General features: G+C 41.3%; 1 protein-coding gene across 2 annotated transcripts in view; it reads right to left on the reverse strand.

The window, feature by feature from the left end:
* Positions 1 to 20,868, reverse strand: part of LOC125897060 (centrosomal protein of 128 kDa) — a 76,988-nt gene that overhangs the window by 50,887 nt on the left and 5,233 nt on the right. For both annotated transcript variants that reach the window (XM_049590105.1, XM_049590104.1), the window contains exons 6-12: positions 16,726 to 16,798; positions 16,032 to 16,154; positions 10,968 to 11,042; positions 6,908 to 6,982; positions 6,599 to 6,737; positions 3,551 to 3,690; positions 335 to 406 (exon numbers count right to left, since the gene is read on the reverse strand). In XM_049590105.1, the coding sequence (XP_049446062.1) occupies positions 335 to 406; positions 3,551 to 3,690; positions 6,599 to 6,737; positions 6,908 to 6,982; positions 10,968 to 11,042; positions 16,032 to 16,154; positions 16,726 to 16,798 (697 nt within the window). The remainder of the gene's footprint in view (positions 1 to 334; positions 407 to 3,550; positions 3,691 to 6,598; positions 6,738 to 6,907; positions 6,983 to 10,967; positions 11,043 to 16,031; positions 16,155 to 16,725; positions 16,799 to 20,868) is intronic.

Consider the following 20,868-nt stretch of genomic DNA (forward strand, 5'->3'; position numbering starts at 1 on the left):
GCCTAATTGTTTTCCCTATTTGTGGAAAATTTTAGCCACTGTTCTTCTTCTTTGAGTTAGCTGCTAACTGCTAACAGCTACTTTTTTTCCAAATCAAAATTATCATCATTATTTCGGCCATTAAAAATAACCATCGGTCAACCTCTAATACAGACATCGTGTCCGTGCTATCACAACCTCCGTTCCCGACTCTGAGTTAAGACAACTCTGTCCCCACATTCTGCGATCGTACCTTATATACAACACAGTAAGGTGGCATAATGGTGTAATATTCCCACCTTGAAGAGGCGGTGTAAAAGAAGCTAGTGTGACGCACTAACCAGTATAAAAATACCTGCATCTCCTTCAGCTGTTCCAGCATTCGTAGCTGCTGTTGCTCCCGCCGCACCAGGTCTGATGACAATTCCTGGAATACAGAACAGAGAAAGGTCAAGAGTGTGTGTGTGTGTTTGTGTGACGACTACTACTGCTAATGGGAGGAAAAGGACAGAGAGGCAGGAGAAAGGGAGACACAGGAGTGAAGAGGAAGAGGTTTGGAGCAATTGAGGCAAAGAAAATGAAAAAAAGACAGAGGGAAGTAAAAAAAGGAAAAAAGGTATGAGATTTTAAGAAAAGATCAACAGTTAAGGGCGGGAACAGCGAGCAAAGACGAGGACAAAGGGCAAAAACAGAAAGGTTGAGACTGTGTTTACATGCTGCCTACAATTGGATTATCTGCACGGCTGGTCTGAAAAGTAGTCTGACAGCAGAGTTGCACTGGATTAAGTTCATATCCACGAGAAAATCACAATCACTTTGAAGTTTAGAGTTTGATCTTAAGTAAAGGGCGAGTAAGGTTAGCCTGGTGCCGTTGAGGTGTTTATACAGAATGAGACTGCCAGTTAGGAGTAATTAGTCATAGACTGATTAGTCATAGGCCTATTAGACTGTATAAATTCAGTCACTGAGAAATTGAATCTTCCACCCTATTCTCCTCATTATACTTCAGTTTTGCTCATTTACTGTTAAAATGAAACATTTCCAACGTCTATTTTGATCTAGACATAAAAACCATAAGAGACGCCCCAGGTGATACATGCAAACACCCACTTCATCTTTTAACACCTACTCGGCGATAGGGGAAGCGTGGGAGTTTAAACACATTTTCGGTGAAAGAAACATCAGAGATTAGAGGAATGTGCCAATGCTTTAAGTGCAGCTATTCCTACTAACATTTTATTGATACCCACCATAGCCTTGAATACCCCTGCTTAGCAAGGGAATTTGTTTTTTTTCTCCTACAGTTTTTTTTACATCTTGTTACAGTGATGGAAGTGACACATCGTACCAGTTTGAGACGGATAAATGACTGCTGGTTGACTTCTGATCTCCTATTCCAACTGTCACTTCATCTGACGATTTTAAGAGGATCAAGTGGCATCGAGTTGGCGGAGGATGCGACCACGGATGAGAGGCACCCGACAAACCGAAATAACCCCGCTCAGGGTGGAGACGCCAACACAGGCAAAGTCAAAAAGCATGCTCCTGTTGTGTTCGCCTTCACTCCAGCTGAGAAATCCTCAGTGTATTTATTCGTTAGGGTATACAGCAAAGACAGGCAGATAGTTGTCTGGAACTGTAATCGCACGGGACTGGTATTACCAAGGGAGCTCATGTGATTTAGAAATTACACCCTCTACGTCTGTGTTTTTGCACATTCGCATGGGATAAGCAAAGTCTGTATTTCACCTGAATTTACTGACAGTATCCCCGTGGATATGATGCGTACAGTCACGTGTATCTCCACTCTGCACAACAAAGACTCACACAGCACTGCTCACAGTGACGTACAGTGTTAACATCCATTTTTCTTTTTCAAATGTAGGTTAAACACACAGAGCAGATTCTGCCAAACACTGTCATACGTCATCTATCTCATCATCTTTTGAGATTTGAGCTTGCTCTTTTTGTGAATGGGTCTCCATGCTGTGTAGTGAGTTGAGCCTCCTGCACCAAAATGCTGTAAAAACTTTCAATTATAAGTTCCAACACAGCCTCCATAGAAAACAAAAGACCTGAATATGGCCCAAAATCAGAGATGTCAGTTCGCACTAGATCAATATTATCTTATGACGTCCGTGTTGGTGAAGTATGGGAGGTAATTTGCACTGGAATTTTTACTCTACAAATTACGGACATACAGATTTGCATTGGACTGAGATCACAGATGACATCAGCATGAGCAATTACTGGAAGTCTCCCGGTAATACTAGTACCATGCGAATGGGGCTTACAGGAGTATTTCACTGCTGGAGAGATGGTCTTTAAATACATATCTACAAATTAGGGATTTTCTGATCAAGTTTTTTGGCCCCGATTCCAATCAGAGTCATTTAATATTGAGTATCCGTCAGTACAGAGTCCTGATTCAATACTATTTTATTTTCCTAGATAATACAGCTGCACAGTGCAAACATCAAATACTTTAAAGTTCTTAAAACCAACCCAAAGTATATGCTTGACAACTGAATAGCTCTGCAACAGATTAAGAAAAAAATCATCTGCATCCAAGCTGTTCCTTAATGTTTCTTTTTGTTTGTTTGTCTGTTAGTGTAGGATAAAATCACAAACCCCTCCATCCCTTCTCTACCCCTTCAAGAGAGTATTCTCCAGTGTGTTACCTCTTAAGGTGTGAGGTTTTATTTTTGTTATCTGTGCATCTTTTGTGCGGGTTACATTAATATATTACTCTTACTGGCTGTTTGCTGGTGGGACATTTGTTGCATTTGCTGTGGTGTCATGCGTGGCTGCAGTGAAACACCATAATGAGCAAAAAGCACAATGCAAGATACTATCTCACACTGAGCTGAAATGAAACAAGTGCACATGAATTAGGTAAACAACATAAATAAACTTCATTTTGCATTCAGTTATGGCGTGTTGTGTTGCGCTCTGGGAGGGGCTCAGCCCTGCTTTTACACACACAAGGACAGTTATTGACAGCTGCACAAGAAAAAACACCAGTGTGTCAGCTGACGTAGGGATCAGACCAGGCTCAAGATAGCCGATCCCAATCAGTAAATAAATGCCTTAGTTGACTGCATCGACATCTCTACTGCAACTACTTTTGAAACCATTTCTACATGACGTGAAACCAGAAAAAGGGCTGTGACATTCACTTTTGCCCAAAAGGTAAAAAACCTACAACTACCAGAATACAATGGACCGCACCGGACCAAAGAACGCTCCTGCTGGTGGCCAACATAATGCAGGTAGCTCGTACGAAAACAATATGGCAACCAGCTGGTCACAAACAATCTCACATTACAGCTAAACAGTTCACTAAAATATGTTTCTGACAACATTTTAGGTGAGTATTAAGTAATACAGTGACAATGACTAATCAGCACTGTCAAGGTTTATCAGTTGATCTGAGGTTTGGGAGAATGTGGAAGTATAATTTGTAGTTCAAGCAACAGCCTATGAACAGAGAGATCTGGGTGCTGGCAAGACGAAAGGTTTAAAGTTCATTGTTTAATATAAATACCCACTGACACACACACACACACACCTCCACCTGTAAGCTGAGTTGGACCCTCTCCTTCTCCTTGCGGTCCAGAGTCCTCTTCAGTTCTTCAACCTCACTGAGGACTGAGGCTGTGCGCAGCTGTGCTCGCAGCTCTGCCACTTCTTTCTCCAGGCTCAAACGATCTATACACATAAACACATGCACGCACACATGCAGACACATAATCAAAGTGTTGTTAGAATTGATTTCTACATGTGGAGACAAGAAAAGTAGAGCATAGAGTGACAAGGAACTTGAGGTGATTGATGGATTGGAGAACACAAGACATGTGGTGTATCTTCTGCAAAAAGCCCAGGCATCATTTTTATTTTGAATGAGATAAATATTTAAAGAGGACCTGTTAGGCTTTTCCTTATTTTCTGTCATTTATATAAACTGGGTTTCTACAGGAAACATACACTTAAATCTAATGCTTTTATAGACCTTCCATGATCCCTTGCAGGGGTAAAATATATGTAGGAATGTGGTTATTAGAGTGAGTTAGATTAATCTACATGTTGCCAACAGGTAAGTGCAATAATAAAGTAAAAAGATAGTATTAGATATGGTGGTAGGTTTAATGATTTGTAACATCAGAAACATGGAATTTCATGCATAAGATCTCAACTCATTTTTACTGAAAGTAGATAGATGAATTAAATTAGATTTAAAATTAGATATTTGTGGAAATTAAGACCTCACATATTCCAGTTAAAGACTATTTAATGACTTTAAGACCTCATATCTATAAAAACTGAAGACTTTTTGAGGACCTGCAGACACCCTGTATAATGTAACAGTAAAGGACGTTCAAATAAGACGTGGCCGTAGTGAAGATGTACTGTACCTTCTTAAATTAGAGAAAATGAATACTCATTAAGGGGCTCCACAAAGACCGTTTATAAAGTATGGAATCCCTTTCTTAATCATATTATAAGAGAAAATCCAATTGCCCACTGTTCCAAAGAAAGGAAAAAGAAGCATTAGACATGCTCACTTAAACACAGCTTTGCCGGCCCTGCAAATTCTCCTTTTAAATTTTTACAAATTCATATCTGATAGCCTGATTTTTTTGCTGTTGGTTTTTTTTTTTCATTTTACTATTGGGGCTTTGCTTCTTCAATATGTATGTTGTTTTGTTTCTTTATCCACATGTTCTGTTTGTCTTGTCCTTAATATACATAATGTCAGTGAATATATCATACAGTACTGTACCACTTATTAAAAACCACAATAAACAAAGTTTGTGGTGGTAAACATGTGAAAGTGATCCCCGTGAGCAAAAACCTCAGACTTCAGAACGTTCTGAATACTCTATTTTCAACATTTTGTTTTCTACTTTCGAGACAAGGTACATTATAAGTACATTACATACATCGCTACAAGTAAATACAACAAGCTAATGTCGAGGAAATATGTAATATTGGTTGCTGATGATGTTTATTTCCCCCTAAATTCAGATAATATTCCTGAGTAAACATATCTGGTTGTGAAGATTTTGGTTTAGGGGCTTTTCTTGGTGATTTTTTACAGTAGAAAGTGACGCTATTCTCTGTTAAATTCATTCCTCGGCTGCAATGACGATGCGGAAATGGAAGACTCGGAAATGCTGACTAATCAGAGCAGATTGGACGTTTTTTGGGCAAGAGGCTTAAAGAGACAGGCACTAAAATAGAGCGTTTCAGACTGGGTGGATAAAGGTGCTGCAGTCATTCCCTGGTCCCCACTAAGTGCGCTGGTCTTAAAAGCCAAATTGATATTGCCGGCCAAACCGTGTCACAACCACTTCCAGGTCCGTCACGTGATGCCATAGGGCCCAGAAAGACTTTTTTCTCTAGACTTGAGTGACTTGACTTTTGAGCATTACAACTAGTGCAGAATGACATGATTTGCTATCAGAATTTAATCTACTCAATGTGATAACATTTCAAAAGTCTATAAGACCTGCATGATGAAATTATTTCATCCCCATACAAGTTAGCAGAGTGCTAAACCAGAAGTAGCTGGCTCAGCCGACTGAAGTTAGCCGCTCGGTAAACGAAGTCTCTATTGTACTTGCTCTATGGGCCCAGTGATGCAGAAGATCTGGTAATTTTACACCTGGGGAGTCAAACTTTTTTGGCTCCACTGAACAACTGTCATTGGAATAAACGGGGCTCCGCCTCCAAAGCTGTATTAAGTTCTCTTTATACATCCATGGTCATCCCCCTGTGGCAATGACAGTGCAGAGATGGGGAAGACCTGAAAAGGCTAACCAATCAGAGGCTTTGGTCTTAAAGAGACAGGGACGAAAACAGAGCGACTCAGACAGAGGGTGAATACAGGTGTTCCAGCAGAGACAGTGTGAGAAAAATAAAGTGTATTTTGAACATTAAAGCATGTGAACATGTTCGAGTTTAACCCCAAAATATGAACAAAGTATGAACCTAACAATTAGCACGATAGCGCCCCTTTAAGCAGAGTCAATTCTGAATTATTTTCTAACCTCACGCTGAGATTTATTCTACCTCTTTACCTACAGCACTCTATTAGGGACTCATATGCACGGCTCACGTGTCAATCACTTCTCTTGGTCACTTGAGGCAGCGTGACAGCTGGTGGACATCAGCTGAATATAAATGAAGTGATGAGAGGTGTGAATGAATCAGGATTCTCCACAATAAACAAACATGCTGATACACGAGCATTTGACTGTCTTTTATCCAATCAATGTGAAATAATATAAATCTGCAGAAAAATCATATTTCATATTGGTTTAATAAAGAACTTTACACAAGCTTATCAGAATCTGTCATTTTGAAACGTTCACCGCCTTTTAAGGCCCCTTGATGCCCTAAAATCGATACCATTCTAAAAAACCACAAAGCATTGATGGGTAAGATTTCCAATACTTTTCTCTAAGCTACTCACAATTTTATCTCCTATTTCTGAGGTTACAGAGTTGGCACAGTAATCTTTTAACCCGTGCATTTAACCTTCATCCAAATCCTCTCTGTCTTCCTGTTTATGCTCCGTTCCTTCGCCCCCAGACTCCAGACTGAAATTCAGTACCTGACCCTCGCTGCCCCTCCTCCCTGTCGGTGTGGTTGCCATGTGGCTGAGCAATGGGCTGAGAAGTCTCCAGCCGGGCCCTCTGAAGCTCGGTCCTCTCCCTCCTCGTCCTCAGCAGCTCACTGCGCATGTCCTCCACCTGGCGATCATCAGCCGAGTGAGCAGAGACAGAGAAAGACATCCGGCTGCCTGACAGTGGGCACAACCACACTGAAGCTCTCTTAGAAGACGCTGCACTGTTTATTGTTTTGTCTCCTGAGGTTTACTGTACGTCTGCATATACAATCAGGTAAACAGACACAAACAAACCTGTTGAACAAGGGACTCTCTGCTGTCCTCAGACTGCTCCAGTAGTCTTCTAGCTCTCTCCAGCTCCTGCTCCACCTGAGGAGAGCACAACAATAACAACGTCAGGACAATACATAATGAAGGAGTGTTTTGGAAGCTGATGTGGAAGTGGCAGGAGCACAGTGTAAATGAGCACTGACTACAGTATATCATTAGGTGTGCAGAATCTACAATCTACAAATTTAGAATACCAATTTGAGTTCAGGCACAATTATGAGGGGACTCGATTCAATTTTCACCGAAAAGTTTTGATGTAGTAAATGCCTCAGCAAAATATGAATGCTACCAACCAGAGCTCCAGACTACATCATTTTACACTGACAGAACAGGTGCCCCAAAACGTACATTCAACTGAGCTGCTTTGTCAGGAGACGCAGTGACTTTAACCAACAGTGAGTACAAAAAAGTATAAATAATACATGTAATTTGTTAACTTAGTTAAAACTCTGATAGCCACTAGGCTTATTTATGCAGCAGAAATGTTCTTAAGCTAATAACAACTGGCCGGCAACAAAACAACAGTTTTATCTATGAACCTTGACAGTTATAGTTGAGCCAAATTTGATGCTTTTGTTAAATGATCTTGTGGTTGTTGGGAGGAGTTTGTCTTCAGGGCTTTGAGCCAATTAACCCTGACTTTTTAGGAAAAAGATCATAGGTTGGATTAAAATGAAAAGAACTTATGCCATGTGCTGTGTTATGTTTGTTAGTGGAGTCAATTTAAAAGAAACTTTACTGCACTGAACTGGTTACAATTCTTTATATTGTTTATGTGTTATTTATCTTTTATGGGCAAAAGTAAAAAAGAAAGGGGCAGCAGCTTCTTCTGTAACTTCTGTGGTAAATGATCATATCATATCGTCTCATATCGTTCACCTTAAGGCCCCTAAATCACATCGAATCAACAATGTATCATGGCAGACCTTTTAATATCGGCACATATCATATCATTGTCCAAAGAATCGATATATTTTATTTTGATAAACCTAGTGATTTATACCCCTAGTAGCGACAAGGTGCCAGACCATTAGCAGCAAACATCAAAAGACACGGTGCTGAAAAAATGCAAATATAGCGAATATATAATATATACACTGCTCAAAAAAATAAAAGGGAACACTAAAATAACACATCCCAGATCTGAATGAATGAAAAATTCTTATTAAATACTTTGTTCTTTACATAGTTGAATGTGCTGACAACAAAATCACACAAAAATTATCAATGGAAATCAAATTTATTAACCCATGGAGGTCTGGATTTGGAGTCACACACAAAATTAAAGTGGAAAAACACACTACAGGCTGATCCAACTTTGATGTAATGTCCTTAAAACAAGTCAAAATGAGGCTCAGTAGTGTGTGTGCCCTCCACGTGCCTGTATGACCTCCCTACAACGCCTGGGCATGCTCCTGATGAGGTGGCGGATGGTCTCCTGAGGGATCTCCTCCCAGACCTGGACTAAAGCATCCACCAACTCCTGGACAGTCTGTGGTGCAACGTGGCGTTGGTGGATGGAGCAAGACATGATGTCCCAGATGTGCTCAATTGGATTCAGGTCTGGGGAACGGGCGGGCCAGTCCATAGCATCAATGCCTTCATCTTGCAGGAACTGCTGACACACTCCAGCCACATGAGGTCTAGCATTGTCTTGCATTAGGAGGAACCCAGGGCCAACCGCACCAGCATATGGTCTCACAATGGGTCTGAGGATCTCATCTCGGTACCTAATGGCAGTCAGGCTACCTCTGGCGAGCACATGGAGGGCTGTGTGGCCCCCCAAAGAAATGCCACCCCACACCATTACTGACCCACTGCCAAACTGGTCATGCTGGAGGATGTTGCAGGCAGCAGAACGTTCTCCACGGCGTCTCCAGACTCTGTCACGTCTGTCACATGTGCTCAGTGTGAACCTGCTTTCATCTGTGAAGAGCACAGGGCGCCAGTGGCGAATTTGCCAATCTTGGTGTTCTCTGGCAAATGCCAAACGTCCTGCACGGTGTTGGGCTGTAAGCACAACCCCCACCTGTGGACGTCGGGCCCTCATACCACCCTCATGGAGTCTGTTTCTGACCGTTTGAGCAGACACATGCACATTTGTGGCCTACTGGAGGTCATTTTGCAGGGCTCTGGCAGTGCTCCTCCTGTTCCTCCTTGCACAAAGGCAGAGGTAGCGGTCCTGCTGCTGGGTTGTTGCCCTCCTACGGCCTCCTCCACGTCTCCTGATGTACTGGCCTGTCTCCTGGTAGCGCCTCCATGCTCTGGACACTACGCTGACAGACACAGCAAACCTTCTTGCCACAGCTCGCATTGATGTGCCATCCTGGATGACCTGCACTACCTGAGCCACTTGTGTGGGTTGTAGACTCCGTCTCATGCTACCACTAGAGTGAAAGCACCGCCAGCATTCAAAAGTGACCAAAACATCAGCCAGAAAGCATAGGAACTGAGAAGTGGTCTGTGGTCACCACCTGTAGAACCACTCCTTTACTGGGGGTGTCTTGCTAATTGCCTATAATTTCCACCTGTTGTCTATTCCATTTGCACAACAGCATGTGAAATTGATTGTCAATCAGTGTTGCTTCTTAAGTGGACAGTTTGATTTCACAGAAGTGTGATTGACTTGGAGTTACATTGTGTTGTTTAAGTGTTCCCTTTATTTTTTTGAGCAGTGTATATACCGATGGGCTCCAAGAATGGGTATACCTTTAAATGAAATGTAATCATTGTCAAGATTAATCACCAAAACCAAATAATAAAGCCATTTATTGAGATTTCCAAATTTATAACGAACACAGGTAACACGTTTCCTACTTTTTGTGAATATAATCCAATTACTCTTATTTTCATATGTGTATTTAACCATAAATGTCTGAATATGGGGGCAATCCAATTTCAGCAATTTCGGCTGGTTTGACCATGTGGATGCGAGTGACGGCTGGCTTGATGTAGAGACATTAGAAGTTGTATCTGGACCACCTGAGAAGTGCAGGAGGACAGGTTTTGATCCAGCCTGGGTGACTGAGAAAAAAACTGCGGTCAAGTGCATCGTCACTTGCATCTTCATGATCAAATCAGCCAACACAAAAGTTGGAGACAGACACAAGCAGGGCAGAGCGAAGTCTCCACGAGTAAAGTAGGAAAGCAACACACACACACACACCAATTCTTCCTCCCTCCTGGTGGTTCATAAAGTAAACAATGAAGATTTTAACAGGGCTGTTCCCTGAAAGTTGAATATTCGCATCATCAGTTGGAGACCCCTCAGTCGTTTATTTCCGTTTTGTGTTTTTTCAGTCAGTGTGCGGTGTGTTTCTGGGGAGGTTTTGGTCCCAAGATGAAGTTGTTGAGTGAGCACTTCCCGCTTTCATGCTGCTCTCTGTTAGAGGCAGCTGCAGACCCAGAGCCAGGGTGAGTCTGAGTGAGACAGAGGCAGCTGCCCAGAGAAAGAGGGACTTTGCCCGGTCAGACCCCGAGATAACGTCATCTACTGCCTTTTGCTTAGAAGTGATACATTCACAGCTCACAGCAACTTAGTATAACAGTGTCTGGCTTTTGTTTGATATCTAGTGTCAGCAAAAAAATATTGCTCATTTCCAATCTATCTGTTGTTAGTGTAGTTAGTTAGTAGTCACCCTGAATGTCCCACAAACCTCATTCAAACTCTCAAAAAGGAATGAACAGTCGAAGGCTCGCATTGAACAGCCAAATCTGATTCGACTGACATAATTCTGAGTTGGAGACGGACCTAGATTTCAGAAAACAGTAATAATGAGGGCGTATCTGCAAGTTGCATTTGTGCTCTTAATTATGAAAATTAACAGTACTGTCTCCAAAAATGGTCGCAAAATACAATTAAATGGTCACAGTCTGACGCCCCGACCACTACAGCTGCCAATTCAGGAAAATTATGCATTAAAAAAAGGAACTTTTAAAAGGTAGACCTTTGTAAATTCATAATAATCTACCACACCTTTACTTTTTGAATACAAAACATTCATTTGGGTCTAAATAAATTCACCTTGGTCTTCTCCCTGTCTGCTCTCAGTAGCCTGGCTGTCACGGCCTCCTCTTGAACTTGACGTCTCCCTGAGGTCTGCAAAACACAATTTACAGATGGCAGCATGCATCATTATGAGAGCAAACATACAAGAGTAGTGTAACACTGCAACACGAGAGGTGCTATTGCATCATGGCATCCCCCATCTCGTCTTCTTGGAACATGACACTGGCATCATGGTGGATTTGTACAAGAGCTTAGATCCCACTCAATCCCACTCATTGTGAGCGGACTGTGATGATGAATTACCGGCTGCTAGCAATAACATCTACCCAAGTGACTCATCATCTATTTGATTCACATCACAGCGGGCCCATCGGTGGGGAATAAATGTGCCCTCTGCTCTCCCTCCTCTCCTGCTCTTTAGTAGTAAAAGAGATTATTTTCCTCTTCATGTCCTCATGCTTGTTTATTTACCCTTAATTTTTGGACAAATGCATTATTTCCCATCGCCCTGGGCCCTGCTGGTGTCCCATTAGGGCACTACGGAGGAGAGGGATGCAAATGAATTGGAAGCTACTATCATTACATAGTGTGCTGAAATGTCTAATTCACAGAGGTTATCAGTCAGGATGCAGCTACACAGCGCCCCTCTGTGGCCTGCTGATAAACTGCAGCAGGGATGAGAGATGCAAAGAGGACTGATGCCAAGACACTGATTAGCTTCGACAAAACGCTGCCCTCAAAACCAGTAACTAGGAAATCAATGGTTGAGTTATTTCAGAAATGAACGAACATTATTTTGATGATTGTATAATATGGATGATTTGTGTGGCTAAATGGGAAGCAGCAATGTAAGACAGCAATAATACAACATAATGTGTGACTGTGGGCATATATTGAGTGCATCTAGCTTTGAGTCAACATCACTAAAGTGCACCTAATGGCAGAGCTCTCACAGCTACTAATGCTTCGAGACAAATGCACGCCTGAAAAAAAGAAAAAACATGACTGGCGTGAAATACGGGAAAGCAGCAATTGCTTGCTTAGCCACCATTTGCACCGCAGCCGAGTAATTGCCTAGGTGTGCTTTATAGTCTCATAAAGGTGACACAGTGGGAGCGCTGCTTTAACAAACAAGGAGCACTGCGGTACATTAGAGGAAAAAATCTTCAAGACGCAGTGACATGGAAAGTGTTAAAAAATTAGAGATGTTTTTCATGCATGCTCTGGACGACACGTGAACAACTGTTTATAATCATGTGAAAGATTACTAGACACACCAGTTATCGTTAGTGGTTTGGTTGACATCTTTTTTATAAAGGGGAGGAATCATCATTTAATTGAGATCACTTCAGACTGTTTCAGCGTTCATTTTTTTAAACATATCAAGCTTGCATTTTAACCTTTTTGTCCTTGAGTTTGAAACCACCGTGTCTTGTCTTGCGATTATTTTTTTTCTTAAATTGAGCATTCATAAACTGTGTAAATGTCAGCGGTCTGTCTTAGTACTCAGAGAAAACCAACAAGCATTTATTGCTGCTAATGGCCCTACGTGGGTAGAAAGTCCTCCTGACTTGCTTCTCTTACAGAAGTATTTCACTGCAGGAGAGATGGTCTTTTCATAAAACTGAGCTGTCTGTGCAGGAGAAAGATGCAGATACTTTTGAAAATGATGCTACAAGACGAGAGAAAACAGATGAAAAGAGCTGTGGCATTTACTTTTGCTCAAGAGGTAGAAAACCTATAACGACGAGGATGCACTGCACCGCACCACGCCACGCCAATAAACGCTCCTGCTGGTGGGTTGACACTTGATGTGATGCAACTCAGTAACACAATCTTGACTTATATTTGATCAGTGCTGCTTAGTTTTGCCGTTTAATCTGTTTTTTGGGCCTCTGTTTTAACAATACAGGAAACAGTATGGCGCCCACTTCCTGTTCACAAACTCTCACTGTTACAGCTAAACAGGGCACTAAAATATGTTTCTAAAATCATACGGATCAATGCAATAATTCTCCCTTATATGACACATTGTTTGACTAGTTGGAAGTTAATTTGAACTGCAGGAGGAGCAGGTACATCGAAGCTGTTGTTATACCTGATGGCATCAGAACAACAAGGAAACGTTCATTAAAGAGATAGTTCACTGCAAATCAAAAATACAAAGTTTTCCTCTTACCTGTAGCGCTATCTGTCAGTCTAGATTGTTTTGGTGTGAGTCGCCATGTATTGGAGATATCGGTCGTAGAGATGTCTGCCTTCTCTCCGATATAATGAAACTAGATGGCACTCTGCTTGCCAAAAAAATACATTTGAAAAACTCAACAGCAATATCCCTCAGTCATTTTCCATAACTGCTTATCCTGTTGGAGGTCGCGGGGAGCTGGAGCCTATCCCAGCTGACACTGGGTGAGAGGCAGGGTATACCCTGGACAGGTCACCAGACTATCACAGGGCTGACACATAGAGACAGACAACCATTCACGCTCACATTCACACCTACGGACAGTTTAGAGTCACCAATTAACCTGCGTGTCTTTGGACTGTGGGAGGAAGCTGGAGCACCTGGAGGAAACCTGGGTGCTGTGAGGCGACAATGCTAACCACTGCACCACAACATCAATGTCTCTTTACAGAAATCATGACCCGCTTACTCAAGATAATCCACAGACCTTGTTGTGAGCACTTTCATGTAGGAACTATTTTCTGTCTACCAAACCAGACTCCCTAACTGTATCACCGCGCAGAAGGAAGAGTGCATCTACTCAGGGACAAGAGGCCCGTGCTCGAGATGTAAACATTAATGGCGTCCTCCTTGGCTGAGCTACACACTTCCCTCTGCGCAGTGATACAGTTAGCAGGTGTAGTTTGACAGAAAGAAAATAGTTCCTCTCATGAAACTGCTCACAACAAGGTCTGTGGATTATCTTGAGTAACACTGCTGTTGAGTTTTTCACGTTTGTTTTTTTGCAGTGCTCTGAGCTCCACAAGCTGAGTGTCATCTAGTTCCATTATAGTGGAAAGAAGGCAGACATCTCTACAGCTGATATCTCCAACACTCGGCAACTCACACCAGAACAATCTAGATTAATAAACAGCACTACAGATAAGAAGAGGAAAAATATGCACTGTCCCTTTAAGCCAATCAGCCTTTCCCTTCCAAGCATACCAGGGCTGGATCACACTGATTTGAGTGTTTTAACAAAAACACCAGTGCCAACAGGATATGTAATATATTATTGTCATACTCTGTCAGGCAGTGTGTGTCTAGTGTTTGAAGTCAACATGCCGTATGTGATGTTGCTTTGTTCGCGTGCTTTATTCTTTTATGTGTGTGTGCTTCATGTGTCCTTCATGTGTGTGCTGTGAAGTCCAGATTTTCATATGTGTTCATATATGTCTGCTCGGAAATGCTTTAACTAGGTTTCCTTTCATGCTTTATGCTCTTACATGTGCTTTGATGTTGTTTTCTCTGCTTTTGTGTGGCTTGTTTCTTTAGAGTAACATTAACCTGCTCAGGAGCTGCTAATGAAAATTAGTCTTTTGATGTTAATGAATGTGTGTTATCTCTTAAAAATAAATAAATAAGCTAAAATTTAAGGAATACTTCACCTACAAAATGGCCGTTTGTAAATCAGTTACTCAACGCTGTGTTACATTCAATTTGTGAGGAAAATTTTGTTGTTCTCACATGCCTCCATGGTGAATGAAGGATCCAAAAACAGAGAACTCTGGAATTTAACTGTGAATGTGGAATTACAATAAAAGATATATGTATATAACAGCGGCAAAACTGTATCAAACATCTGTTGACAAACTCTCACAGAAACTGTGCAGTATAATACAAGTCTTATTCATCCAGTCCTATGCTCAGTACTTCCCAGACAGACCACCCTTTCAGACAGGAAACTGAAATTAAAGTGAAACTCATCTATGATCTCTTCAAAGCCAGACTCTATGGGCAAAACAGTAAATTCACCTTGCTGAACACAGGAGCTGCTGCTCTACCACTGCCTCAATAAGTTAGTTTGTTTGGATTATTGTGTGACTTTGGTGTTTTAAAGCAGTGGTTCCGAACTGGTCCAGATTTCTTTTCAGTCATTAGTTCAAGGTCCACATAGTTTTATATATTCAGTGTCATTCTTAAATTTGGCCATGTTGTTGAGTTAGTTTGCTGTCCTGTTAAGTAGCTGTCTGTTAGTCACTCACTCTACAGCAGGAAACAGCACTTCAAAATGAAAGCTCTGCACTGGAAAATTACTGTACTTAAAAATAAAGTGTGTTTTTACAAACCTGACACATGTGCAAGTCACCTGCAGTCCATTCTGAATGGATCTGTGACCCACTTTTGGACTCACCAGTTAGGAACTACTGTTTTAAAGGGTTAGTTCACATTTACAAAAGTCACACAATGACACAAGCAAGACAGTGGTAGAGCAGCAGGGCTCCGTGCTCATGAGGGTAAAATTACTGCTTTCGTCAATGGAGTCTGGCTTTGAAGAGAGCATAGATAGGTTTCACTTTCAGTTCAGTTCGAAGTCAGAGTGTTTGTCTGGGGAGTGCTGAGGATACGACTGAAAAAAAAAAGATATTTTGAGTTTATAAGTGGATGATATAGAGTGCTTTCACACCTGCCCTGTTAGGTTGGGTTCAATCGAAGTTTGTTTGCCCCCTCAGTGCGGTTTGTTTGGGCAGGTGTGAACACAGCAATCACACTCAGGTGCGTCGTCAAGGAGACGACTCTAGTGCTGAAAGCAGCCTAAGTTTAGTTTTTGCTGTTGTTAACCATGGACCCTTTCAACTTTAATTCATCAGCTTTTTGATTCTTCGTTCACTGTCAAGGCATGTGAGAAAAGTTTTCTTCACAAACTCAACGTAACTATCATTTAGTGGTTGAAGGTCATTCTTTAAGTGTTATGTTCAGTCTTGTCCCGTCTGCATGCCTTGATTGAGTTAAGTGCCATCAAGTCTCTGATTATTTTTCAGTGTTCTTTCTGAATGTGAGAGAACACGAGGGTGTCAACCGGGAGGTGTGGGATGATAGGATAACAGCAGTTGAGTGGTGAGGAGAAGTGTCACCTCCTGCAGCTCGTCAGACATGGCCACCCGCTGATTGGGCCTTCTCTCCCTTGCCACGCTGCTTTGCTCAGTATGCATCTCTCTCTCCAGCTCCTGCAGACGCCGCTCCACACGAGACGACACCTGCAGACAGTGAGACGGGAGGACGCCTGAGGTCATGCAAACATCACCGGTGCGGGGATGGCAGCAGGATATGATAAATGAGACAACAGGAAATTAAAAGGCTGGGTGACAAAAAGAAATCTGGAAGTAGGACATTCACAATGCAAGAATTCCCTGTCTAATCAGGAAGCATCGCATCCACCTGTAAAAGACAGTTAATACCTTTATCTCCTCACGTTCACAGACGTGACAAGATAAAAAATATTAAACATGTTTGCTGTCATTTGAAGCAGCATACTTGTCACAGTAGTGAGGGTTCAGTGAGGGGCCATGTGCCTGGAAATTACACTGAATATTTACTAAAGTTAGACTTCACTGAAGTTACATTTAAAAAAGACGACATCACTTGTCTGTAGCTGTTTTCTGTGCAAAAAGTAAAATATTTGCATACTGCATGCTTTATACAACAGCTTTTATTCATCAATAACTGATGTGATGTCTTTAAATTCGAGATACATCCACTTTTCCTCGGAAGTCCACAAAGCTAAAAGCACACTTGAAGTTGATTGTGAAATGCACTGCTACGACTCACCGAGGCCTGTCTTGGGTTAGTTGTCATGTGCTCTGTGAGGCTCTCCATCGCTCGCCTGGTGTCGATATCAGACCTATAAAAAACAGACAAATCCAGCAGACTGAAAATATTCGCACATCACAGTTCTCAGCCGTTTTTGAAAAATCCTTTCCCAGGACATCATTGATCAAAATGTGAATGCATAATCTGACACCGCTAAAAATAATGATGCGGCTTCAGATGTTGAAATATAGTGGTGGATCAATTCGGTATGGTCAGCAGCACCAGGGAGGAGAGATTTTCTAATAACCTGAAAATGTCAAATTCTAATGCATGTTGGGAGAAAGATCTGCTGTCGTTTGACTTTCCAGTACCATCTCTTTAAGCTGCCAATGACACTTTTATCACTTTCTCATCAAGGAGATCTCAAAAACCTGAAAACTGTGCATTTGTTTTCAAAGCGCAAGCAAAAATTTTTAATATACAGTGGATATGAAAAATAAAGATCAATATCCTATACCAGCCCAGTCAGGGCAAAGTCAGTGTAGAAAATAATGAAGAAAATCTGAAGGCAGACCTGAAGAAGAGACCACAGAAGAGTCTCCTTGCATTTAGTATGGATTACTGAATCAGTGCGTACTGTATTCATAAAGCCTTCTTCAAACATTCAAACCAAATGCTTCAACATTTTTTGAAGGACATGCAGACTGTGGAAACCAAGGTCATGGAGTGTTTCATTTTAATGATCTTTAAAGGAGGAGGAGGATGTTCAGAAAACGTTATTTTCCTCAAACTGTCTGCACTCAAACACCTGTATTCACCCTCTGTCTGAGATGCTCCGTTTATGCACCTGTCTCTTAAAACCACCTAAGAAAAAGCCTAGTCTGCTCTAGTCTGGTTGGCCTTTTCAGGTCTTCCCCATCTCTGCACCGTTATTGTCGCAGGGGGATGACCATGGATGTAGAAAGAGAACTTGATACAGCTTAAGAGGAAGGGCCACTGAAAGTTGTTCAGTGGCGCGTGGAGCCAAAAGTGTTCGACTTCCTGGATGTAAAATTACCTAGATCTGCCCCATCATTGGGCCCATAGAGCAAGTACACAAGAGACCTCATCGGCTGAGCTGCCAACTTCCATTGGCTGAGCCAGCTAATTCTGATTTAGCGCTTTGCTAACTTGGACTTTTGAAATGCTATTGGAATAGATTAAATTCTGATAGTGAAACGAGTCTTTTTGCGGTGGCTGTGACGCTCTAAAAATTCATCCGCTGATTTAAGGACGTCTCTTTCCTAATGTAACCCTAATGTAATGTAATTAAAAAAAATGTATTTCTGGGCCTACATCACATGATGGACCCAGAAGTGGTGATTCCACTGTTTGGCGAATAAAGTCAAATTGGCCAGTGCACTTGCTGGGGAACAGGGAATGACAAAAGCTTCAACAAAAACAACAAAACAACAAAAGCTTCTAAACCAAAAATCTTCATAATAGGACACGCTCCAAGAGGAATGTGATTTAAAATCTGGGAGAAATTTACAACTTCGGCTACCAAGACTGCATGATTCCCTGGCGTTCTTTATCGATTCCTTTATTGACTCCTGATCAATTTTCTGTGTTGGGAAAAAAGTATGACCTCCACAAAACATGTGCATCAGTGCAACTGTTTTATTATCTCTGAGTCTGAACACTGCAGAAACAGAGCAGCAAAAAAGTGATGCATGTGTCTCAGGTGTGCAAAAGCTCTGCTGTTTAACTGCGTTCTCACTCAAAGAGAAACCTACCAAGCCTGTCTGCATGGTGCTAATGTTATAACAGAGGATATTTACCCTCAGTGACAGATGTGCTGCTCGGTTGGGAAGCAGTAGCGCTCGTGAGTAGAGTGTCAAATACATGGCATTCATAGAATTTAAGCCCAGGTTGCGTAGAAAGGTGTGTCAGCATATCACTGCTGTTTCCACCCTGACTTGAAACTGTCATTCTACAGACATTACAAGCAGCACTGTTGCTCTCGTTGTTCATGAAATGAAGCCATGCTTTGGACCTTCTTGTTTTAAGTTTCCAGCAGCAGAGACACGAGTTTGACGTAATTGTTTTCCAATGTACAACTGTCAGAAAAATGAATAATAGGAATTGATAAATTCTGAAGCATTTGATTCAGATTCCAATCTGTAACTGGTTCTCAACTTGAGCTGGCTCTTGATTCCCATCTCTACTTTAAACACTGATCTGTGTGATTATTGTGCAAAATGCCTTTAAAAAAGAGCATGTTCTCATTAGTTTTCGTTTCTGACTTCAAGACAATTAAACAAAAATATCTGAGAATAAACTGTGCATGTCTATTGTCACCAGTTGTTGTCATTTTACCTGCTGTTCAAAATTGTATATTGGTTTTTTTTTTTTAGTTTTGGTCCAGTTCCTGTTCGCACTGACTTTTAAAGGACAAACCAAGAGTAAACACAAAGTTGTACAGACGGACAGGCAACTCGTTGACCGGACAGTTCTGGTGATTGTCATCCTGCATCATCAGGACCCACGTGGTCACTGACAGAAGTCTATGCAGCACTTTAAGCTTCTGATGTGAACATTTATATTATTTTGTGTCACAAAGAGCTCACGGAGAAATAACTGATTTACGTACTATTGCTATTATTAAACTGCAAATCGACCATGCTATGAGTAATGATCAAGAGGTAGAGACAAGACGAAGAGGAGGCGTCGTGTACAACATTGACTCAGGGCTTATTACTGTGAGATCACTGTTTCTCACTTTTTAATGGATTTATTAAATAAGCCCAGCAGTTTTCGCAGCTTTGGACCAGAGCTGCGTGATATGACTTAAAAAGAATAGGCTATATGATATTACATGATACACAATAACCCTAATCCATAATACAATAATACATAATCCATAATGAGATCTTGGTTTTAGAACTATTTATTTTATCTTGATTTGTTTTATGAGGTTTTATTGGTGATTTTATTACATTTTATTGTTTTATTTTATCATGTGTTTTTAGAGAGGGATGTTTATATTTATTTAATTTATATTTGTGTATTTAACTTCCTTGCCTGTACAGCACTTTGGTCAACAGAGGTTGTTTTTAATGTGCTATAGAAATAAACTTGACTTGACTTGACTTGACATAATATAATAACAATAAATCAAAGTGAAACCACTGGTGCTTTTATTTTGAAGCACCTGGCTCATCTCAGGGAGGAATAGTTGATGTTTTTGCTGTGAATTTAAAGCTTCAGCTCAACAGATGTTGGCAGCATTAAGTTAAACTGTTGTTGCGGCACCTTTAAACTTGAGGATTCACTGTGTTAGTTCACAAACTAACAGCTCTCCAATTCATATAGTATTCATATAGTATTTGCAAGTCGCACTGGTGCTCCATGGTTGCAAAATGTGACTTAACAGTTGTAGCCCCAAGCTGTGCAGGTACAAAAACACTTGTTTGTCTGCTCATCAATCTGATTACGTGAAACTGTAAATGTAGCGCCATTAAAAATGATGGTTTATTCACTGTAAGCTGGAAACATACAAACTGCCCTTTAGCCCAATTATTAATAGTATTTGCAAGTTGCAGCGGTGCTCCATGGTCGCAAAACGTGACTAAATAGTAATGGTGTGGAGCCCTGCATGTAAGACACACGCATCAACTGCTCACACACCATAGCTCAGAAGAAACTGATCTGCATGGGCGTAGGAGTGTGTGTCTTATGTATCATGTTTGTGAGTCTCTTTGTGCGTGTGAGTGTGTGTATGTATGTATAAAAGGAAGACAGCCATTAGGAGCAAGCAGGAGAACCGAAATGTCACAGGAAACCTCATGCAGGTGGCTTAAAAAAACAATGCATACTTGATGTTAGCAATATAGTCATTTTTTATATCCCTCGGGAAACAAGCCGTGATACATCGAGTATACTCAATATATCAGCCGCCCCTACTTCAGACCTATTAATCAGGGAAAGTAAATAACCACACTGCAAATACATGTTAACGTGGTAACAAAATGATTAGCATAAATAAGTTATTAGTATTTATCTACTGAAGTCCGGCTAAAATCCTGTGGTTGGTTCTTTTGCTTTCACACCACAAACGACATGCACCAGAGTCCACTCGGAAGCCAATTACAACCAAAATTTTCAAGTGGTCTGGGTTTG

The sequence above is a fragment of the Epinephelus fuscoguttatus genome, linkage group LG11 (assembly GCF_011397635.1).
Source record: "Epinephelus fuscoguttatus linkage group LG11, E.fuscoguttatus.final_Chr_v1".
Classification (NCBI taxonomy): domain Eukaryota; kingdom Metazoa; phylum Chordata; class Actinopteri; order Perciformes; family Serranidae; genus Epinephelus; species Epinephelus fuscoguttatus.